The sequence below is a fragment of the Lytechinus pictus genome, unplaced genomic scaffold (genome assembly GCF_037042905.1).
Source record: "Lytechinus pictus isolate F3 Inbred unplaced genomic scaffold, Lp3.0 scaffold_19, whole genome shotgun sequence".
In the NCBI taxonomy this organism is placed as follows: domain Eukaryota; kingdom Metazoa; phylum Echinodermata; class Echinoidea; order Temnopleuroida; family Toxopneustidae; genus Lytechinus; species Lytechinus pictus.
Genome location: NW_026974140.1, coordinates 15,889,340 through 15,915,026, shown reverse-complemented (window position 1 = coordinate 15,915,026; position 25,687 = coordinate 15,889,340). Strand labels below are relative to the sequence as shown.

At 33.9% G+C, this 25,687-nt stretch overlaps 1 protein-coding gene across 1 annotated transcript in view; it reads left to right on the top strand.

Moving 5' to 3' along the window:
• LOC129260480 (SLAIN motif-containing protein 2-like) overlaps positions 1-25,551 on the top strand; it is a 38,344-nt gene extending 12,793 nt beyond the window's left edge. The window contains exons 2-12 of the mRNA XM_064114601.1: positions 3,405-3,576; positions 5,413-5,502; positions 5,757-5,906; positions 7,456-7,668; positions 8,879-9,016; positions 11,005-11,100; positions 12,814-12,945; positions 17,386-17,535; positions 18,584-18,782; positions 19,550-19,720; positions 20,343-25,551. Of these exons, the coding sequence (XP_063970671.1) occupies positions 3,405-3,576; positions 5,413-5,502; positions 5,757-5,906; positions 7,456-7,668; positions 8,879-9,016; positions 11,005-11,100; positions 12,814-12,945; positions 17,386-17,535; positions 18,584-18,782; positions 19,550-19,720; positions 20,343-20,409 (1,578 nt within the window). The 3' untranslated portion in view covers positions 20,410-25,551. The remainder of the gene's footprint in view (positions 1-3,404; positions 3,577-5,412; positions 5,503-5,756; positions 5,907-7,455; positions 7,669-8,878; positions 9,017-11,004; positions 11,101-12,813; positions 12,946-17,385; positions 17,536-18,583; positions 18,783-19,549; positions 19,721-20,342) is intronic.
• The last annotated feature ends 136 nt before the right edge of the window (positions 25,552-25,687 follow it).

Here is a 25,687-nt window from a genome sequence, read left to right as displayed (position 1 = left end):
TTCTACAGTGCGTATCAAAAAAGTTTACACTTTGAAAAAGCCCTGGGAATTTAAAGATATACAACATGTGGGTATTTTTTCCACATATAATCTTTGGTTTGGGTCTTATCTATCCAATGAATGTAAAAGTTTTGACAGAATGTTACACTTGAGTGAGCACTGTCCATTTTTGTAAAGCTCGCAGAAATCTGTTTGTGCAGAAATGCTAGTTTTCACGCTGTGTCAAGGGAAAAGAGCGAAATCAAACGTACCCTGCGAAACATTTGTCATACATTTCCCTTGCACTATTAGTCAGTTGAAATAAAACGGATACATTTAAACATTTTGTAACAATTTTGCCACCCAAATTAAAATTTCAACATTAGTAAGCACAACCTTCATCCTTTTTGTGCCAGCTGGATCTAAGGACATAACTGAATCTGAACAAAAGTTTATATCAGACATCTCCAGCAATTTTTTCACGAAGTTTTTATCATTCAAAGTGGGTTAACATTTCATTTTTCATTTAATACTTGTTTCTCCACACTTTTCCCAAGCTTGACAATGATAAAAAAAATGAAAATCAAGCCTAAGTCATTTCATGTAAATCACAGCTTAGTGTAAAGCAAATATCGTCACGATGGCCTCAGTGTGTGGGGGAGTGGGGTGGGGCGCAATGCACTATTCGAAATGTTTTGGGCAAGGAAACAAGTTTAAAAAAAGGTAAAAGATATCTTCAAATCAATTTTGCTAGCTAAATTGCACGTGTTCTTCATGATTGAAGTCTACTTTATTCGCATAACTATTTCAAAGTTCTGCGCAAATAATTTTTCACTAACTTTTCAAAAGTAAGTGGTGCTCACTCAAGCAGAAATATTTATCGAGTTATATCGTCATTTGCTTAAATGGATCTGTACCAATGTTAAAATGTGGAAAAATATTCAGGATATTACAACTGTATATAATTTTACAGGACTTTTTCTAAGTGTAAACTTTTTTTTGATACGCACTGTATACTGAAAGATGATTTCAAATCTGGAAAATGAATTATTGGTTATTTTTGTTTATGATGTACAATACATACCGGTACATAACATGTATGTAAAAGAGAATTATTGTGAAATACAATATCACTTTGAAGTGGACCATTATTTACAGTGTGTTAAGTAGAGACAGAATTCTTCTCTTTTATGAATAGAAGTCGTTCTTTCAATATGTTTACAACTCCATCTGCACTGATCAACATTTTTAAACACCTTTTATGTACACTGTAGCTGCTGGCAGGATGCTCAAGTTATTATAAAAAAAAATCATATGTCAGGACATGAATGTTATAAATGCAGAAGGCAATTATGGAGAGCTGGTGAAAATAATTCAGGGATCAAATCAATATATGCTAGAGGCAATTCATATGTGATTGTTCATTTCTCCCTCATGTACCATTTCATATCTGACAATCAACTAAAATGACATTTTTTGTGGCTCTGTCAGCCACAAGTCCCCAATCTTGTTAGATACAGAAAAACTGATTAAACAGATAATTCAATAGTATTGTCATTTCAAAAGCTCATTCTATGTTCTTGTTGTGTTGGGCTAGAGGCTTAAAAATGTTTAATGTAAATTGTAATGAAATGTTGAGTTAAAAATAGCTTTAAATACATGTAGGCCTACTATTTCAATTCATATTATGAGAACTTAGATGGTTTCAAACCGCCTCGATCACAAGAATCCCCGTTAAATTACGAGAACATTTACATGCTCAAAAATACCAGATAATTATTTATGCATTCAGACCGCCCCGAAACACACTCTTTGGGGAAATTTCTCGAAGTTATGAGCATGCACAGTACTGTCTGGTAGCAGACGAAGAAGCGCGCGCTTTTAGCGGTACGATCGGGGGACGGCCGGGGAGGGAAATCCACCTGCAGCCGGCCTAGCTCTAGCACGTACAAACTATACTCGATCGTATGCGCAAATCATTTGTTCCCTTGGTCATCTGCAATTGCACTAGATTTCTCTCCACATTGAAATTAAGGCCTTGGTGGCCTCCTCACTTCAGTGCGATGTCATCTGGTATGAAAATTTATAATACCGGTAAATATCACCCTTAATTCGTAGAACTATCTTTCTAAGAAGGAGAATCAACCACCTAGTCAAACTCGAACCCCGAGTCACATCGCATGAAAAGTATGTTTATCGCTGCATGCAATGGTGCTGGGTTTCTCGCTCGGTAGGCCTCGCATATCCATGCATATCGAACAGCGCGGGCTATGAACCGGAAATTCACTTATCGCGGTGATCGATGGGATACAAGTTCCCGTAGTTTGCTTTCAGATTGCCAAAATACCCACGGCCTTGGAAAAATCCCCGCGAAAGTTCTCATAATTTCGCCAAGTACCTACTATTTAGCGGGTATTTTCTTTCGGGGATATTACGTGAGTTTGCTTTCACATTACCAAAATACCTGGTATTTTCTGATCGGGGTAAATTTCCCGATCAGAGAATACCTGGAACTGACGAACTTCGAGGCGGTCTGAAACCACCTCTTCTTTCTTGTACATGCTATTCAAAGAAGGAGTTTGGTTCACATAAACATTTAAAACAATTTCTGTATTACATTGACAGTATTGAATACTAGTTCATTTATTTAGTATACTGTACATTAGTAAAGTGTACCCTGGGCCTGTATTGTAATATTGTATTACTTTTCATTCCTTCTATGAATGCTGTGCATTTTGAAATTAACTTTGCTGGTGTGCGCTAATTATCGACATTCATTCACCATTTACAGACAGCCAATGAAATAACCTGTCGCCGTGTGAAATAAACAACCCAACCCCTCTATCTGTCGCTAATTGATTCTCTTCATTTATTTATGTGTGACTGTCAATCTTGTTTACAGTTAACCTTGGACCAACAACGGCTCTATTCAGGCATAATATAGTATTGCGAAGCTCACTGAAGGCATAATATGTATTGCAAAGCTCACTGAATTCCAAAGCATTCATTAATATCTGTAAACAAGGACATATGGAATGGGCTACCTTTATTCAAAGTAGAAAAATAGCAAAAATGTATGCTCTCTGTTAATTCATCTCAACCTTGTGAATGCAGTCATGCAAATGTTTTCAGACACACACAGATCAAATTTTATTTCAGATACTGTTGGCCTCCTTGTACATAGAAGTGACTGCAAATATGCTACATAAAATTCCTACAATAGCAATCAATTCACTATCACAGTAATGTATTGCATAGAAAATACCCTTTAACAATTTACAAAGCTGTATATTCTAAAAATTGAATATTTCATGAAATCATTTTCACTTGGTGCAAGGAACTGTAATAATACAAAGAGCACATCGGTGAATGTTGTGTATGTCTATGAGGAACCCCCGAAACATGCAATTATTGAAGATTGATAATTTTTTTCTTCATGTTTTCCCAGGTTATATACATCACCAATCAAAATAGCTAGTCCAGAACAGAAGTGTATTAGTCCATATGATTGGATCAGACAAGACTTTGAAAATCCTACCAGAGACCAGGAATCGGCTAAGAAATGTCTACTTGCTAAGCTGGATGAAGTCTCGAGAGGTAGAGTATCAAACACATTTATCTGTATTTGCCACTCTCCACCTGGGTGTAGAAATTGGGTACAAATACTATCTTGAATAGTGTTGCCTTGTTATTAATTACAATATATTGGATTAAAACTACATGTATGTTTTACCAGATGGTAATCATTACAGATACACTTCGGGTGTAGATTTAAAAATGAATTATTGAAAACTTTGTCAATCTTTGGTAGGTCATACTATGAGTTACAAAATAAAAACCAAGGTAAAATTTCTTGCTAAATTGATGGAATTCATTTAAGTAGGTAGATAACTAATGTATATAATATACATATATATGCATTAACAGCCATATACAAGTAGGTCATTTCCCATTAAGTTGTATACCCATCAATAAATCAAGAAAATTATGCACATGGGAATCATATTCCATTTCCTTTATTCTTGGGCAACTATTATGTGCTATTATGAAGATATCAAGTTCTCTCTTCCATTTTTTTTTCTCTTTACTTTTGCATGTACAGTATATACATGTAGTAAATATTTTAGGAATGAATAGGATTTTAGCCAGAACAGGAAGGATAGTGCTGAAATCTAAAACCAATACAGCGTTGGTTTGATCATGGTTTTGTAAGGTTTGCTGCAGACCTTTAATTATCTTATGTGAACCAGTCTGTTTGTAGTCTAGTTATCACCACATGGAGACAAGTAGAATAATAAACATTTCCTGGTTGAGACTTTCACATTCGAAAACTAGACACATAACATAACCACATTCACAACCTAAACCAGAAATTGGTGTTAAAAATAGTGAAATGGTGGAAATAGAGAGAGGGATAGAGAAGGGGGTGAATGGGGAATGGGGTGGGAGGGAGTAAAAAATGAAGGAATGGTTGATTGGCACATTGCGAGAGGGGAGATTGAAATGAAAGGAAATAAAAATTGTTTCATTTTGGTAATGGCCCGGGCTTTAATCCATGGATAGTGGATTCTCCTGAGATGTTTGAACCATTCTGAGAAAACAAGTCTTGATGGATAGATGGATGGATTTATTGAGTTGGAGGGGAGAAATGTGGCATATGTAACATTTTATAGATTGGCCATCAGGTTATTCAGTATTACAAAATTTATTCAAAAGACTACCAAATTGATGATGAAAATATTCAAAATAACTTAAAGAAGTTCTTTTTCATGGGCTTTGTACATACATGTCTATGTATATGAACTAATATCAAGTATACGTTGTATTCAGTACATGTCTCACCAGGTAGGAGAGCTACTTTGTTACTTTCTGAAAGGAAATGTTATTAGGATGTTCGTGATAAACAAGTGTGACATTCCCGATCATGAACATTCATACAGGTTCATTAATTGATTAGTGTTAATCTGTCTAGTCTTTTTTAATTAACTTCATGCGGGGATTGATTGATGAATGTTGTACTACATGTTAGTCTCCATTCTCCAGAATCATTGTTTATGTACAGAGCAGAAATTTGTTTTATTGTGCCACCCATTTTCAAGACTGTTATTTCAAATACAGTAGGAGGTTGAATATTTGAAGCCAAGTTAAATGTGGAAGTTAAAGAAAATCAATCAAAATAAATTCTACACTGTAGAACATGATGATCATTGATGTTTCTGTAGAATACAAAAAAAAGAAGATACAGTATTTATGTATTTTCATTGATTAATTATAAATTAATTGATTGATTAATTAATTTGTTCAACATATTTACACAGGATAATAAAAAAGGAGCAATTGAATCAGCAAATCTGTTTTCACTGTGGCCTGTTAACATATAGTGCCTGACTAGTCTGTTTCTTACTCACATCCATATCTTTTATTTCTTTACAGTGAACAGAAATAGCATGGGACCTAGTGTAATAGCATTGCAACAACCTCAAATTCCAAACCAAGGCAGTGGAGATCCACTGAGAGGAATAGGTAATATGAAAGATCTTTTAAATATTGCATTTTGTAAACTGTCCCAAGAGTACCAATAATTTACTATTTATCAAAGTGTAGTCCATTAATATTTAATTGTATTTTGACTTTTTCGTATATTTTAACTTTATATTGCTCTTCAAGATAAATATATGATTCATGAGTTTAGATAAAAGTTACAGAGAAATTTGTGGTTCATTTCAGTAGTGTAGAGTTATAAAGAATCATCATCAATGCATTTTTATCTTTCTTAGAAAAACTTGAAACATCTCCAAGAAGTCAATCTCCGCCCCCATCCCAACCCCAGAGGAGAGAGAGAAGGACGAGTAAGGAGGAAAGGATGGGATTAGCAAAGCTTGAAGATGTGACGGATGTACAGATACTAGCTAGAATGCAAGAAGAGAGTAAGAATCTTTGTGTGTCTATCATTGATCCTTTAAGTGTGGACATATTGTGGTCTTTGAAACAGATGGTCATGGGTTCCAATTCCAGTTGTGGCATTTTTTTTCCTTCAGCAAGAAATTTGTCCATATTGTGCTGCACTTAACCCAGGTGCAGTGAATGGTACCTGGCAGGATTAAATCCTTGAATGCAATGAGCACTGCTGATGAACTAGCAGTTCAAGCTGTAGCCTGGGTAATGAATATTGTGCTTTGAATTCTCTGGAAAAAGAGATCTAGTTATTACTATTGTCCAGTAGAAGAACTGGGCGTAGTCTTACAAACAGTAATCAAACTCAAATTGTGATTGATCTCAAATTGTGTAGTTAAGAGATTAGGAAGTTTAGATCAATTACAACTTGAGTTTGATTCAGGTCTATTGAAACTCTTTGTAAGGCAAGGCCCAGATGTACATGCAAGTATTAGGCATTGGATATTAAAGGGATGAAGATGGAAGATACAATTATGCGATGCATGAACTCCCTGATGTTAAGACTATTATTTCATGCCTTTTGGTTATGAGTTTTTAATAGGCACTGGATAGAAACTAGCTGTCTCTGCTGCACTTTAGTAGTGCCTTTGACAGAACTACCATTTGTCTGCATCAACCGCTCTGTATTATAAATAGTACAGATGTGTGAGGGTGAGAGGGTTCAAGATTGTTTTTCCGGAAATGAATATCATCTCCAGCAAAGAGTACTCGTACTTGAGTCCTTGTATGGTTCTGACAAGGTTCTGTGAAGGTTTTGTAGCAGGGTAGAGAGTAAGTGCAGCGTTCTAATTCTTAATTAGTCCCCTGCTATGACCACCTGTGACCACAAGAGGGAGTTGAAGGCATCAAGTGTCAATGAGGTAAATTAGATCTGCAGGATCATCTATCCAAACACTGTATTGGTCTCTGCATCCAGGCCCGGGTTAGGTGAACTTAAAAATAAACTGTTCACACTTTTGATTTGTTTAGGCTTGGTTTCAGTTTGAGATAAGCTCTGTGGACTATTTAGGGTTGTAGGAAGAAGTGTCTTTTACATAAATCTATTCTACAGTGTACTTGATTTGTTTGAAATTTGAAAAGGCTTGTCCGCTCTGTCCATTTTATAGGTGATTTGATATCACAGTGGTCAGCCCAAACTTACTTTGATGTGTAGTCATGTGTACAGACCAGTGACCCAAAAAGGATTGAATTTATTGGGTTTATTAGGTTATTGAGTTCTTTTCATACATGGGTCTGGTCTATCAGTTGTTGTAGGGTTTTAAAGATTAGCATTTGTTTTTTTGTTTTTGTTATTTATTTTTTTGGTGGTGCAGCATATTAGTAGTTGCTTCATTTTTCTATTTATCTAGCTTCTCATTGATGGGTCATCTATGCAATTTTTATCTACAACTTCTTTTGAATATTTATTCATAAATCCTGTAATATTTGATTTTGCATCCCAATTTTTATCATTTTTAGTAGAGCTCAAAATATCTAATCATGATTTTATTCTTCCTTTCCTACCACATCATATTTTTAAAGGTTTACGGCAAGCAATGCACAGTTCCCCTGCCAACTCACCAAGAAGAATATCAGTGTCCCCTGCCTCATCAGAAAACGCCCTCCACAGATCAGCCTCTCGTAGCTCTAGCGTAAGCAGCACAGAGGGAAAGAGTGAAGATGGAGACGAAGGTCAAAGGTCAAATGTCGTCAGAAGGAGACCTTCCTTTGAGAGAATACGCAAAGCAGGAGAAGGTAACGTTGGTATTAATTTAATTTTAAACTATTTTTGTGCAAAATGAAAAAAAAAATGATTAGAAAAATTGCTATAAAAGGTTGCAACAAGAAAAATATATGCAATTCTGTAGTCAATGAAGTTTAAAAAAAAAAAGGTATGCCTTGCATTGCCTCTACATGTATTTGATACAAATAATAGCAATTGATCATAAAATAAACTGATATGATTGATTGCATTGACACCAATGTACTTACAGTTATTAACATCAGTTGTATGATCAATTGCTAAGCTTTGTGTCTCACAGGACTCTGGTATTTGTGTGCATTGTATGTAGAATAATACAATTTAATGACTTTATTGTGTACATGTCAGTGTGTGTGACTTAGATAATTAGAGTTTTTAAGCATGGAGTTTTTGAGTCATAATATTAAGATTGGTTATTGAGTGGAAATGCATTTGGATATATATGAATGATTGTGTGATACAGTTGTGGTAAAATTAGATTAAGACTGTTGGTTGTTTGGTATTTTGCCTCCCCACATGTTTGATGATGAATTGATTTAGAGATGGCATTAATTGCATTTAAGTGCTACAACCAAAATCCCCCATAAAAGGGACATTAAGTTACCCTTAATAAGAAAAAAAAAACATAATTTAATTGGAAAAGTTTCAGAGGAAATTTAGAGTGAAAGAAAGATCTTTGTAAAGTTTAAAGCAATTAATAATATATTCAACTTTAGTAGGCAAGTTATGTAGCTATAGTTGTAATATTTACTTAAAGAAAGAAATTATGATTAAAAAAATACTTCTGCATTGTAGCCATACTTTAGAATGTCAGCTTTGCATGAAAAACACCATTGTAGCAGGGTTTTGATTATTGATTAAATTGTGTAATGAAAAATATGCAATGATTAACTTTTTCTTATTGGTAGAAATTGCCCATATATCCCACAATTGTTTTTTTTTTGCATTTCTTCCTACTTAAGAAATACTAAATAGATATTAACCAAATATAAAATTACAAATATTCATGACTGCTTTGCAATGCTACTCATTTATACACTTCTACTCTTTGATATAAGAACTGCTTTTTACCATGAAGCTACATAATAAGATTAATAACCCTATTAATAATGACCCCACCTGATACCATTATATCTGAATGCTTCCATCCCTCCACCACTCCCCCCCCCCCCCCACTACCCTCATGCACCCATACACCATTAGGAGGGAGAAGAGATGGTTTATATAGTCCTAGAAACAATCAAGATTACAGACCAGAAGAGTTTGAAGAGTGGGAATATGCCAGACCTGTCATTGGTCGACGATTGTCACAGGAGAAGATTAGACGTCCAAGCGGTGAAGGTAGTCTGGAATACAATGTCTATGTGTCTTGTGTGCCTTGCCTACTTACTGCCTTCCTATCCACTCCATGCATTTCTAACGTACTTGTTGGATTCTTAAAGATTTAGTTTTTTGCATTGTCTGTAGTAAGAGTATTTCTAAAGCTTTCCCCTCTCTAAGTGTTGCATGCATTCCTATGATGATCTGTTTGATACTGTGCACTTTTGTGTTTCTGATTGCTGTGGTTTTGTTGTTTTAGTAGAATAGTCTTAACTCTGTACATATAAATCAAATCTATTCTTTGTAAGATTGTGTAAAGTCTGTTTAAGGTGCAAACTGTTTGGATATATTAATGTGAAGTAACGCCAGAATCTTGATCAGAAATAAATCTTGTGGGGTTGAACCATTGTTAACAGACAATAGCTTGCCCTTTCTAAACTCTGTCAGGTCAGAACGTTTCTGAGCCACTGTTACTGAGTGTTAAAATAAAGTTGATGATAAATTAACTTTACAATCATAAGAACTCAGCCAGCCCAATCAGTCATACTTCTAATATGAGTGGATCCCTAAAGTAACCCGAGATTAATCTCATTATTTACTTTCCAATTTAACTGTAGCATGTAGTTCTATAAGCTTTTCAAATGTAGATTAGTGGTTTGATTTCATTTATTAACACATTTACTGTATTGTGTATTCCCCAATAATAAAAAAAAAAATCAGTCAGTAATGATCCCAAATCTCCTTGACAATAAGCTTGAGCTAATGTTTATTGAAGTGTTAACTAAATTATTATACATATTGTTTTGCATGGTATTCTACCAACCTTTTGCACATTTTTCATATGGCTTTCCTCAGTTTAATAAAATAACATATGAATGAACTGAAGATTTGATTAAAACAGTTCAACTGAATGGTCTTTTAGTGAATGCTTTTTCAATTGGGAATCGTTTGAAGTAATCTATTAAAATGAACAATACATTAAAATATGTGATGCCTGTATTACTGTGGTCCTTCTGTAGTATATTTATGTATTCATCAATCTGTTTTAAGATTACACCACCCCTTCCATGACAATACATCATTCAATGATGGTGATAGCATGTTTGTGGCTATGGCTACTATTCTGAATCATAATAACATTGTGTACAGTTTCTCAGCAAACCTTCAAATAGACATTTTTCATTTTCAAGATGTCGGAAAAGGGGCAGGTTGACAACTTATGTCTGCCATTCCTAGTATAAGAAAATCATTGGGGTGAAAATCTACTGAAACATAACCTAAATAAATTAATATCAAATGGAAATAAACCCCCTCAACTGCATTTTTATATTGAAAGGAATGAAGGTTTGCAGAATCTAATAAAAACTCACAAGAGATCTTTATCCTCATTCTATTGCACTCCAAAATAAAAACTAAATATTCCTTCTCATTTTCTTGGCATGGGCATCATCATTCAACCTTCCATTCCTTTATTAACCATGCCAACAGAAAAGTAAATATTGCCATGTTACCCTCTCAATTCAATTTGGTTTAAATTCAATTTTGTCACATCTTATTCTCCTTGACTTCTTAGAAAAGTTCCATTCCCCGTATACTTGTGTGTTAATGTATGTCATACTGTTGCATACATATACATTTACCTTTTTCCCCCTAATGGATGCTATCATAGGAATGATTACAAATATACTTGTATGTTTTTTAGAGATGTGAAATAAATGAATTTGAATTTGAAGTTGTGTTCACTGTAACTATTTATCCTTTAGCTTTTTTTCAGAGGTAGTATAGTCTTTCAAAATGGTTCACACTTTTTAGTTCCTTTTCAGAAGTAATATCTGTTAAATTGGTTCACACTTTTTAGCTCGTTTTCAAAAGTAAATATTTCTTAATTCATCCATACCTTATGATTTCATATTTCAAATGCACACTTTTTACTTCTCATGCAAGGTCTCTTTTAATTTGTACTTAAGAGCAAATATAAATTTAAGATCTTATTTTGTATGACTCTTCAGGTAATGAAAGGAAAGAATTATCACCTAGGGGAACACCAGATGGTAGGAACGGAGATGCTAAACACAATGCAGTAAACAGACTCAGAGGAACAGAGGGTAAGATACATTTACTCCTTTAAAAAAAATAATAATATTCCATTAGGCAAAGGGATTGGATTATCATTGCTTTCTAGTATTATCCATGTATGATATTGCCTCGAAATTTAATATTGGTTTCTTAATATAAACTGTGTACTAAGATGCTAAATGTATATGCATGCTGTGGTGAGCATTGTTCATTCTTCTTTACCATGTGACATGTTAATCAGTTTTTAGACCATGAGGTTGTCACCTTTCTCTCTTTTCATGTTGCTTCTTGCATTGAAATTGTCATATCCTTAGGCTGGGGGAAAATATGAACAGAAAAGGCTCCCAGATTTGGTCCCAAAATCATATTATTTGACAAGTTGAATCAAATTAGATCTTATCTGCAAAAGCACAATGTTTTGATAGATGGAGGGTAGGGGAAGCTTTTGAATCACACCATTGCAAAAATGGTTAATGGCTCTTCAATAAGAAGTCTCCTGTGAGGTTTTTCTGTGAAATGAATATTAACTGCCCTGAAATGCCATACAACAATTTCATCATCAATCCAAATATTTTCTTTCGATTGTTTGTATCATCAATTTATACCAACAATCAACTGAAATTCAGATTAAATCCAATTTAGCAATGTGTTTAGGTGTTGAAAATGGCTGTTATTAGGGGAACATCAAACTATCGCATTAAGGGTTCCAAAAATTTTCAACATGAATAATCCCAACTTGATACCTTGTCTTTTCTATGTACCTCATGTACCTGTATGCTTTAACATGCCCCATGTATGTTGTGGTCTCTCTGCGCTAATGTCGCGTCCTGTTTATGACATTCTACCCGTACTGAGTGATCCAAATGTTTCCTTGGTTAATTACTCATCTGTCGAAAGGATAAAACCCCAACCATGTTTGCTGTTTGTGTGCTCTTTTTAGAATTCCTAAATGTTTGCAGTAATAACTCAACTGACATGAAAGGAATGAAGAATTATTTTAAATCCCAAGATTAAAAGAAAGAGAACTCGTTTAATCAATATCCACCTGTACCAGGGCACACTTTATACATGTAGAGTGATGGGAAAATTTGGGAACACTTGAATTAGCTATAAAGGTACTTTGATAATGATTATTGAGTGGGTGTCTTGAATAACAATGAACATTTCCAACCTCAGACATTTACTTTCTCAGTATTGGGTGATGTTGCCCCATGCCAGTGTGGTATACCAAAGCCTTTGACATTTCAGATTGAAAATCATGATAAAGTAAAGCTATTCTTGAAACCACATGAAGAAAGATGAATGATAATGAAAATGATGGAAGATAGTAGGATTGAAGAAATCTTATCATTTGGTCTTAATGGGACAAAGGTGAAATTGTGAAATTTTGGTTTATAAATATGTATACTGGTGCTATGATATAGAGGTCATTTTGAAATTCATGATATCCTATTATTTGGGGGACTACCATGCATGATATAAATATTATCTGTGCAGCCTTATCATTTCAATATAATATATTATAGCATTGTTTTTCATAATTAGTATTAGGTTTCATTGTTGCAAGCAGTACTGTATTTATCTATCTTATTGTTTGCTTTGTTATAATACACTATAACCTGAGTTGACATTTAGTAATTAGAATTTTCATAATCATTATTGCACGTAGTAATCCTTTTGTTTTTATTTGTTGCATCATATATTATCCCTGTGTGTGTGTTGTGTGTATGTGTGTATTGTAGAACACTCGAAGATTAACGGTCTGCATAGGAGACATCCAGATGTCCGAAATGGGGAGCTTAAAGCGCCCTCTAAAAAGGTTATCGTCAGACGGAGTCCGTCCCTTGAAAGTCCTCAGAGAACACATCAAAAAGGTAGCTAGATTGTTCACCACTAACACTAAAACTAAACTTGGCACTAACTTGTGTTTTAACACTTATTTACTATTCTTGGGAAAGAAAAAACTTTCAAAATTGTAATATTTGTGAAATGTCTGAAGTGTTGTGGTATTCTGGCTAAAAATGTAATCTTTTCATGAAATGTAGGAAGCAGACGTCAACTAGGACAACCCGTGGTAAAATCTAAGAAAGCCCCACAAGGTAGTGAATGTTCCCCTTTTTTATTCACATTTATTCATTCGTTAGAATGCAGCAAATCAGATTGCAGTCATACATCAGTTATATTTGCAAGCCATGCTCCATTTATCATTTCTTTTGTTTCAAATATTTGGATTAATATACTTGTAAGAATTAATTCTAATAATAAATCCTTCTATGACAGGCATCAGAACAGTAAAACCTCATGCAAGTTCTTAAAGCAACCTATCACTGATGATACCAACATTCATCATTCATATAATAAAAATTAAAAAAATTAGGATGAAGAGAGGGTTTCACTCAAGAAATTATATACCTAAAAATGAAGTTATATGAAAATTTGATTTAAAGATAAGTCCTTACATCTGGTCATTATTTTATAACCTGCATATAATTTTGTAGTCTTAATTTACAGAGCAGAATTGAGCAAAGGCGGAAAATTTATTTGTCTCAATACATAAAGTTACCAGAGCAAACTGGTAAAAGCTGACGGGTAGCAGCTATATGTATCTCTCTAGATTAGTCTTTGCATCCCCATGTATCTTTGAATAGAATTAATGGGTTTAATATGGCAGCTGTCGATTTAGAGAGAGAGAAAGAGAGAATAAAAACAAAACTTATTGGATACGAGAATCTAATTTTGCCATCATTTGGGTTATTCACACTCTCAAGGAGGATGTTGTTTGACCTTTGATGTCAGTATATGAGCTTTGGTACAAAATGATAAAAGCCTAGCTTTCTGCTCTATCGATGACCTTTCAAATACTTTTCTTTTGTAATATCACATGGCCTGAGAGACTAACAAACTGTTATCATAAACTTACACATGACACAAGAATTTATTCTTTCGCTGCATATTGAATGGCCTTTTAAGTTATCTCAAGTTAAGTACGTGATGATATATTTGATGTTCTGGGGATTGATTAGTGTGAAAAACTCATGCTTGAACATTAAGACTCAAAGGCTATTGATAGAATACAAAACACCATTATTGCCCTTGTAGAATCCTACATGTATCTCATTTGAGAAGGTACAACCAAGGAGCTTGTTGGAAGCTTCAACCTCGGTACAATAATGTTAATCATAAGCTAACATTGTAGCAATGAGATTCACAGCTTTGAAGAATGCAAGCAGCAATGATTGAAAAGAAAAGTGATGATATGTTTGTCTCTTTTTATTCTGTGTAGGGTTTCCTTTCTTAAGCATTTGAAGTAGTGAAGTTTGGAGGATTTTTCTTTATAGTTTTTAGTTCTTCTTAAATATAACTCGATAGAGTTTCAAATTACATGTAACTTGAGAATTTCAGCCCAAAATATTATGGGCAAAATAAGGAAATATAATCAGATTTAAGAAGGTTCAAATATGTTCTTGAATAAAAGTAATCATATGATTCCAAATACCTGTAATTAGCCATTGATGAATCAAGACAATGCGTGCAAGTGTTTAATTAAAGGTAGCATAGTATTACACAGTATATCTCAAGATGATGGCCATCCATGATTGCGAATGAGAGATTATAATTACACATTGGCCATATGGCTGGTGTCCCTCTGTGACACAGTGGATAGGGCAAATAACAAGAAGTCATTCATTATTATTAGGCAATAGTGGTCCTTTCTAACCAGAAAGGTGTGAAATATTTGACTGCTGCCGGGCAACTGCTTATATCATCTGCTATGATATTAGTCTTCTGATCATAGTGGTTTAACTTTAGGACAATACATGCAGCACCATAATATTTCCTCTCCGTACCCTCGTTATCTTTGCATGATACACACCAAACAGCATAGAATTCACTCTCACTTCTTTACACAGGGCTAATGCTCTGAATCACACTACTGAACCAGCTCACTAGCTCAGTGTCATCAAATGCTAACTTGCAATTTCAAGGTGTTTTTGTTATTTTGTTATTTTCTAAAGGGTTTTAAGGATATACAAAATGGTAAAACAGTTTTGCTTCTGGTGGTAGTTAAAACATTTGTTAAACGTTTTTACTTAGTTCTTAATTTTACCACCACCATTTAATAACAAGTCATTGAAATACATCTGCAATTTTCATTCTGAATGTGTAGAAATAAATCAATCCATTAATTCACAATGTCGAAAGGGATCATTCATATTTCTTGTGATTAAGAAATGATTTCAACTACATGTAGGGTTTGTAAACAAATTTTTGGCATTACTCCTATGTGTTTAAGATCGCTTGCTCGATCTGTAATGAAAAAGACCCTACATGTAGGGTCTTTTTTGTTGTTGTTGATCTGGTGTTGATTTAATGGAAGCCTTGTATGACTGAAGCAATACTAGTTTACATTCATGACTAAGAATGTGTTCAATGTCGATTTTCAAATTCAAACAGCAACATGAATCATGATTGAAAACTCAATTACAAAACACAGAACACAAACAGGATCAGCGGTGCACTGTTCAGTGTCGAAAATATAAAGCCGTTTATATGTTGATCGTCTTTAAATTTCCCACTTTCGTTAGCGTAGCTTTAGTGCGCAGTTTGACCCATCACAAGAAAGAGTAGTTCTGGCACCAGTTTGTGTAGGCTTCCACTGCGAGAGCAAATTCAAAGACGTTTCTAAACTCAATTTTGTTCAATGTCGCATTTGTGATGCTCAAGGTCGTAAAATTTGAACTGATCGCATTTACAAGTGTATGTTTTTGACGTTTGAATTTTCCTTGTAATCATGATTTGAAAGACATTTACTTTTACGACTGGGAATGGAGGACATTGAACACATCTTTTATTTCTCATTATATCCGCATTTTGTAATCACGTTTTCAATCATGTTTCATGTTGCCGTTTAAATTTGGAAACCGACATTGAACACACCCTAAGTTGAAGAAGTTTTACCTGTATGTTTGCAATCTTTGGTAAGAAGGCCATAGACAGATCATACCCACCCATACAGGAAGCTGTAGTCATCCCTGTCAACCCCAACATGCTGTCACACATTCTCATTCATAATACAGTCACACTGACAAAATCATCTCCAAAACGACCGATAGTAATGGTAATAACATTGGTAATAATGTAATAGCTTTGATTGGTCTGGAGTTAGTTTCCTTGGTGTGACTGTATCATATTCATCTTCAAATTTAAGAGAAGAAAAGCCTCTAGATCTTAAGTTATCTATTAAGTGAATAAAAGTCATCTTTATAGTGGATTGTATGTTAAAGTATAGATTATTTTCCATCTGGAATGGTAATATCTGCTGGCAGTCCTTTGCATTTCCTCTTCCTGGGTTGTATAGAAAGACAAAGGATAAACCCACTTTAATTCCTAATAAATATTGCAAGTAATCAGGAATATCAATATCATGGATAAAATATATTGCTGTATGTTTTATATGTGGGTGCATGGCACTATTTCTCTCTGTATATTTGCAAAACTTTCACACAAAACTGCTGTAACTTGATATCTGTGCTTTTATATTGCTCAATTTTTTTGTTCACTTTATGTTAAAAAATCTTTGTGCTTGCTATGATTTCCAAATAATCATTTGGAGTTTAAAAAAATAAGTCTTTGGAATTTTGTGAATGTATAATATCCAAGGGAAGGAATTGTTTTCTTTAAGTCTAAGTGTATATTTATAAACATATGATTTAAAGTCAAGTATTTCATAAAAGAGATTTAGAAAAATTGAGGAAAAAAAAAGTTTTATTATTAAGCAACAGGCCTAACTGCAAACCTGGGGTTGAAAGAGTCAATTAAATAGTTCCAGTTAAAGATTTAGACTTACTCAATTATGTCTTGCAGCATCTTTTGCATTTATATTCTCTACTTTGACTTTCTGAAGGGAATTCTTTCTATTGTAAAAAGCATGATTTAGGAAACATTTCATCAACATAAAGTATGTGATAGCTAACTTAAAGAATGATCACATGTGCAATTTCATTCCAATTCTATCCCACAGCAGCCAGTTCATCACCATTGAAATGATCACCTTTGCTAATCAACATGAATATTCTCTCTCCATACTATTCTTACTCTTCCCCCATCTTATCACCATCTTCAAATGCTTTTTATATTACACCTATTGTTTTGATTAAGTTCATTGTGTTCATTTTCATTCATTCATTTCCTTTTGTTTTGGTTTTTGGTGTTGGTTTGCTATAATCATCACTAAACTTACCCATCACCTGTCACATGCTGTGACCTTTGACCCCTTCACCTCTAACCTCCCACCATCCATCCGACCATTGCAGGGGATAGGCGTAGATATAGTTTTAGTCCTGGTACGGCCAGGCAAGCCTTGAATCAAATGCTTAATGCGGAAGATGATGAGATAGAAGATGATGAGGGTGATGAGAGTCTTGACATCATGGCTGAACTCCAAAGACCTACAAACTTCTTTGGTAAGTCACCTTCTCAACGCAGGAAGAACAGCTTGGAGGCAGTCGCCATGGCGATGAGAGAACACTTCCCTGTCAATACCCTCTCCTATGTGCATCTAGTTCACCTAATAACATTATGCATAACAACATGTTCACATTAATCTCATATTAACCTTTGTTCATCATTTATAGCTAATTTTGTAATAGACTAATGTATATTATGTAAAGGTATTTGAATGCTTTGTTATTTTATCACATTCTCAATACTTCATTAACTATAGTTCGCATTTTGATATAATGTTCCCAATACTAATGAGATATTACAATACATGTCGCATATGAGCCTGCATGTATTATTGTATAATATATGTACTTGATAAAACCAACTTTCTGTCTAATCCTTTAGTTGAGAGAGTAGTATTCTATGCTATATTTACATATAATTACTTCTCTTGTTTAGGATATTAATGTCTTGTATTTTCTGTGAAACTTGCTGCAGTGTAAATAAGGATTTTACTTAACTTTACTTTCATTCTTTGACAATATTGGGCAATTCATTGATCATGTAATGGATTGTTGATAATGATTTTCTTATTTTATCCTAAGAGAAATGAGTACCTTGAGATGAAAATATTTTATGAAAAGAATACATTTGTATATTTAAAAATCTTTTTTTTTTTTTAACTTTCATGTCACCTATATTTGTCACTCTCACAGAATAAGAAATCCTTTAAAAAAAATCCAAATAAGCCAAAGTAAATATATTGAGAAAAATAAAAGGTGATGAAAATATTTCCTTAATCTTATACTTTTGCTGCAAAGAAAAGGGAATAGTTTTTCAATGTAGTTTTACTTTGTACTTCGATAGCATGATGCTTACACTTTGATACGAGGTCTCTGTTGAAAACATTCCCTGAAAAATATATATTTTGTTAATCAACTTCTTTCAACACAACATTGTAAACCCATAACTGACAAAATGATCTGCTTGAATATTTGCAAATGCCAATAAGATAAGTAAAACGATATATAAATTGTGGTAAATATTGATATTTTTTATTTTATACAGCTGAGAAACCGCCTGGTCATCGAGGTAGCTTGCCAAACCTGAACAACCGTACGTACGTAATCCAACCACCAGCACCCCACCCCACACCATGCACCCCACCACAGACTCCTATGAACAATGAAAATCATTATCAACCTGATATGACGAGTGTAGACTCGGGAAGTAGAATTAAACAACCTAGCAGCATTCCTGTTAATAGGTAAGTATTGAGTTGGTCTTCAGGAGTGGTAGCGATGTTAAATACCTGGGGGTGTTTCATAAAGCTGTTAAGAGTGACTTTAAACCCTATTTAGACTGGGCTGTTTCAATGCCTAAGAAGACGGGGGAGGGGGCTGATTCAGCCCTCCTTATGATCTGAACCGTCGATTGCATGATCACGACGAAAATTGGCATGTGCATTAATCATGGCATAATCCACAAAACAGTAAGATCAAATTCTGCAAAATATCTCATTGCTAATTGATTATGCTAACTTATGCGCAAAATCAACAGTTTGCTCTAATAAACAAAATAATACCAATAAAATGCTAATTTTTGGTTCACAGACTCCTTATAGAATTGATCAAATGTACTTTAAAGAGGAAGCTCACAGATCTTACTTCAATTTCTACTGTGTTAACGAGGGTTGAGATATTGTTAGGTATGATTAAGAATTTTCCCACATATATATAATGTTACTATAATTTTCATATATTTATTTGAAAAATAAACACTTGCCCAGCCCAGGGAAGTGAGTTTGAGAAATTCTTGAATGCACATAATTTTACTAGCCTTGGTAAGTGGGCAAGAAGGTTTTTTGCACCCCGCCTTGTCAAAGCTCACATGGACATGAACTTGATTTCAGAAATTTGCCTCATAATTCCTAAATAACTTATATATTATTACATGTATGTGTCATGATTATTTCATTTTGATCATTGATATTGTTGAAATAAGCATCTGTACTTCTCTCTGAATTCATTACAGGGCGCCCTCTCCCAGGACGTTAAAACAGCCATCACCCACCAAGCTACGAGGGGCATCACCTCATCGTGGTAGCGGCATTCCAGTAAGATCAAGTCAGATGGAAAAGAGTCAGATACCTAGACCTAGATCAGCTGTTATTCCTAAAAGTGGTATACCATCACCTAATAATAGGTAAATACTCTTCAGAAGGTATTTTGATACACAGGTTTAACTCTTAACCAAAACTTTACTCTACATTTATATGGAATGCCTGCTTTTATCTTTCAAATTCAAGAAAATATAATGCGCCAAATAACTCATTGAAATGTATTGTATACCTGTCCTTTCCTTCTCATTTCATAACAAATTGATTTTTTAAACACGTTTTTACTGACCTATTTAAATAATTTTCACTTAGTGAGTGAAATAGCAATTGGCACTCCATAAATGTGTGGTGTAAGTTTAAAACATGATTTTCATGTCAACTAAAGGATATTTAAATAAGTTTCTGAGTGAAAGAAACTAGGCTTGTTGAAGGGCTACATCCTTCTTGGGGGGATTGCTATGATTACCCTTCTTTTAAATATTCAGATTTGCGTCAACAGTACGGCTAGATCCTGTTACATGTCTAGAAACCTCGTCAGTGATAACTCCTCGTAAATGTAGTGTTAATTCTGATTTCATTATCCTTCAAGGAATGTTACCATGGTAGTTACCACTGATTTTAGAATTCTGATTATTGGAAGTTGATGAAACATGGCCCAAATCTTTCTGCACTGGTATAATTTCAATTTTTTTTGCTTCTGGTCAATAGAACGACTGTTTCACCTCGAAGTTCAGTCAAGACGAGAGATGATAGTTGGAGAGAAGGATGCTATTGACAACATCTTCCAAGGTGGTTCATTCTGCTACCAGACACCTCCAGCTCCAAACTCATGGAGATGTGCCTAGTCTAGTCCATCATTAGGGAGTTGTTGTATGACAGTCATGAAGGAATGAACCCTTCCTGTGTTGGAAGCAGTTTGGTGGTCATGGAAGATTGTGAATAGGATAATGACTAATGAACATCTGAGATGAATTGATAGTTGATGTTAGGAAGAGGATGGACCTAGGACTGCAATGGTAGTTGTTCAAATGCAGCAGGAATAATATAGACATCTGTGATCACAAGAAGATAATATTTGGACCAAATGTGAACTAACCTGAAGTGATGGCACGTCTGCTGGACTCATTTACTTCAATGGCTAGTGGTTTATATAAGATGAATGCAAGAAAGATGCAAAAAATATGAATGCACCGAGGTTTTATCTTCAGCAAGAGGCTGTTGCATGACAGATGGAGTTGTAGAGTGACAGTGGAATGTCGGAGTCCTTTCTGATATGGCAGCCTCATTGCTGTGATGATGAGTAAATGATAGGAATTGCTGTACTACTACTGTGTGTACCTACAGAACTGATTGGAATGTTCAATGTTGTTGGTAGCTCCTTACTTGATACAATGAATGGTCAGTAATGGGTTGGGATGGGAGAAGGGATATTACAACCTGGTTGGTGTTTCATAAAGTTGTTCGTAAGTTAAGAACGACTTTAAGAACGACTGGTGATCCTTTCTTGTGGTAATTGGTATAGACACCAAAATGTTCATTGGCAAAGGTCTAGCGCATAAGAAAGGGTCACCAGTCGTTCTTAAAGTCGCTCTTAACTCACGAACAGCTTTATGAAACACCACCCAGGACCTGCACTTCTTTATACCATATGAGACTTTAACTAAGATTCATGTGAACTTTATTCATTTCAATCACAAGTAAACCTATCATGGTTAGTGTGTGACAGTTTATGATATTAGGAATACTAGTAAGCTGTACTTTCTCTTGGATTTTCTCATGCAATACTTACAAACACATTGGTTCCCCAGCAGAAAGGATTGAATAGATCCAGATAAAGTGTATGCAATTCTGTATCACACAACCTGTGGACAAGCTGTGAGTTTACAGCCTGGAACAAATCCTGAGCTGTTACCATAGAATGTGTAATGCTCATCTCATTGGTTAATGGTTTGGAAGTTCAGAATTATAGGTGGATTTCACCATGCCTTCTCTGCAGGTTTTAGGATGATGCTCTACCCAAGTTCAATCCCGATTCTCAACTTATTGCTATTTCTTATGTTACTGTACTCTAAAGAACCACCCACTTTACATTAAGGAACATAAAATATACAAGGAGATTTTTTTATCCAAAGTCGTTCTCACAAACTTTCATGTTAACTTTTTCAAAGAATTTAATTGGTTCAAACATCTTTGCAGCAGGGTTAGAAAAAAGTGTTTGCTGTCTCTGTGACAGTATTTATCTTTCCTCAAACCCCCAAAATGCCATGGTTTTTCTGTCATATCTTAATTAAACTGTTAATTATGAAAGGAAGGTAGCTCTATTTACAGTTCATTTAATTTTGGGAATTCCTGAGTCATAATGAAGATCATGTTAAAGATGGATACTTAATAATAAAGGTAAAACACAATCGTTTTGGGTAATATGCAATATCATTAGTTTAAACAACATTTCAAATGTTTGCAATTCACTTTTATCTTGTTGTATTGAGATCTGCTTGTTTACTAAAAGTTTTACTACAAACAAGAACAGTGTAATATGTTAGGTTGGTTTCCTAATGGGTTTACACTATTTGCTTTTTATTTTGTTAACAATGGATAGAGCCGTACATTGTCTTAAACTTCTTAGCTCGGTAGAGCTTGCTTCATACATGTATATTCCTTTTTGCAATATCAATTAGAATAATGTCATATCTTGGGAAGAAATTTTATTTAATTAGTGTAGCTATCAATACCTTATGGGCAATTTTTCTTCAAATATGAATACAAGAAATCAGTAAGTGATTGTAAAGATTGAAGGCATTCCAGGAACCTGTTCGCAAAGATCTGTCGTAACTACCATGGAAACCTTGACTGTGATTGGCAGCTGAGCCCTGTTACCATGGTAGTTTTGATAATGGCAAAAATACCATAGTTCTTTTATAAAAACAGGCCTCAGTTCCTTGAGGTAAGGTAAATATATAGAGATAGTGAAGTTAATTATACAGTAAACCCACAAGAATTGGTTAACTTATTTGCAGATTATTTTTCTTGTAACCGTTTGTAATGTAGGAAGGTATGGATCCTATGTTATTCCTTTTTTTTTTCTTTCTTCATATAAACTCTAATAATAACTTGCCAAATGTAATAATGACATGTACAATGATTTGAAGTCAAACATGGCACTGATTCCAATATTCTGAAAGTGTGATCTTACTTTTCTTTCACTACATCTGACCAAATTGAATTTGCTGTGGAATATTTTTTGTTTCTTTTTGATACAATATAATCTCACAATTGTTTGAATTTATTATCATCAGCACAAATGATTTTTTGTTTGTTTTCTTCTTTTGATCAGCACTATATATACTTCCTTCCAAAATCTGAGTGAAATATCACAAACATTGTTCAGGTTTTTTTTCTCTTTTAAGTTTTATTTGTTCATTCTTTTTGCAAAGTATATGGATTGGAGGTCTTTCATTATATTTTCATTACTTTGTGAATGTTTTCATGCTTCTCTTCTTTTATTCCTTCCCTCAAATATTTGTCAAAGATATTTTTATTTTGATAGTATTTTCAGTACCTTTGTATAGATTCCAGAACAGTGGGGTTAACATCGGGATGTAAATTGAAGTCCTTGTAATCATTCTTCGGGCATGGATTTTTTTTTTACTTTCAAACAGTCTGATAAATTCTTAGTGATTTTCCTGTAATATTTATTCAACAAAATTACTCTTAAAAATTATGATGAATACATACTTAATACATAAATAAAGTTGGTCACATTCTTTTTGTCCTTGTTTTGGTCATATTTCCTACAATATAATTCCTAAATTTTTCAGAAGATAGGTTATCATATTTGTAGAAACATTAGTGTGCAATGCTAGAGATGCGTGAAGAAATATTTATTTGCTACATTACTGTATAATTATTATTATTTTGTAAATTTTGCTGAAAATTGCTTGTCCTTTTAATATGTAGTACTGCTGATAATCTTTATGTGATACAGTATAAATATAATGCCACCACAGTCACATCAGTGAAATAAATTCCCGACTGACCAAAACTTTTTATTCTATTTCCATTGACATACAATCATCCGGTTTGGAATTATTTTGTTGATGTGACTGGGGCGTGTAAGGTTGAATTTATGTTCCTATACTGGATTGGGATCTTTCTAAGGTTCAGTCACAATGCTGCATTCCGATGTTTTCCATCTCAGTTTGCAGTGATGATAGACTTCTCATGTAACTATAAACTAGCAAGTGATCTATTATGAATTTTCATTTTTAGACAATTGTTATGATTTTATATTTGGTAAAGACAAATTTTAGAATCGGGTTATTTTAGAAGTCAGTTTGTACATTATTGGTGATTTAATGTTCAATAGAAAGAAGTTAGAGGTTCCTATTGATTAGTGTGATACTGAACAGAGGAGTAAACTGGTGGTGCCCTCTCTTGGTCAGCATGGAACAGTGTATAACCCAAACACACCTCAAAGAGGTCTGCCAGCTGATCTGAATATTATCTGATAGTGTACAGATCAGTGGGTCTGTCCTGTATCTTTGGTATTACTTTGTTACCTCTATAATGCTAGTCTCTTAATTATATGGGATGGTCAGCATTGAATTTGATAATTTTTTCTAAGGTCATATCTACAATGTAATTGTATGATTTCAAGTAAGGTGTTGAACGAAAACCAGTATATTGATTGACCTAGAAAATGAGGATATATTCTTGATGTTGAATGTCATCTGGTAAATGGAGTAAAACAACGTAAAATATTTCAAAGAAACCACAACCCCCTCCAAAAAAAAAAGTTATGATCAAGATATTCTAGTACTATTTAAATTTATCTTGAACCACACAAACCTTGCTTGAAAATCAATAATGTAAGGTAAACTTAACACTTGTTATTATCCTGTAAATCCTGTAAAAGGGCATTAATGTAAACTTTATCTGAAAGAGATCAGAAAAATTGGTAGTGTGCTGAACTTTTAAGAGGATATCTTCAAAGCAAACATGAGACTTATTTTGTTTGGAAAAAAGGGATAAAAGATAGTGAAATTTGCTTTTGTATGTGTAAGGAGAAATAAAGGCTATAGATATTATTGTAATGCCATATAACACATCTATTATTATTTTTAACATTGAACAAGAGTGATTTGCAACTCACATTGCTTTTCTATTTTGGGTCAATTTCTACATACATTTTTAGCATGCTCAAACAATGCTTCTATTTGCAGTTTTATTGCCAACTTTGTCAATGAATTTGGGGAAGAAAACAAAGATATCTAGGAAAGGAAATTAATATTTTTTTAACTTCAATTATTTTTACTTCTTGTGAATCAAATGACAAAGTAAATAAAAAATGAAATATAGTTTGATGGGTAATCCATCTAGTTATTAAAAAAAATTAACTTGTCTGATATGACCGATTTAAGATTAATCAAATTCTACTTAAGCTCACACAAGTTATTTTGCTGTTTTAATGAACAGAATGCTCTAGAAATCTATTTTTATGTGTGTGATGAGCCGAAGGTATGGAAAAGGAGAAATAAATTCTCTTGTATCATATGTAAAAATGATATATCGTTGGTTGAAATGTGGAACTGACATCTTTAATGTGTGTTGCCTATTTATTATCTCAAAGAAAATATGATCACAGACGAGGAAATCATTTACTATTCAGGAGCATTATATACAGTTTCCTCACTGTCAAAACAATTCTCAAACATTTGTTTTGATAATTGTCTGAAATCATAGCTCAAGATCTATATTAATTTCAGACTTCTACACTCCAGTTATTATTTCTCAGAGTAGAGTCTGAATGATATGTGAAAGATTTCTTTTCTGGGCTGTCATGTACTTGTTACTTCCACTTATTAAATATGTCTGAAAATAAAATGAAATTAAAGCAGTATATTATGAAATAAAATGATTTAAAATGTTAATTGCAGGTTTATGTCTGGTTTGTAAATATGACAAATTTACGAGATTATGATTTAAGTTTTAGAGAACGAGGTGAAAGACAGAGATATAGGGACAGAAATGCCCAATTTCACAAAGATGGTTTG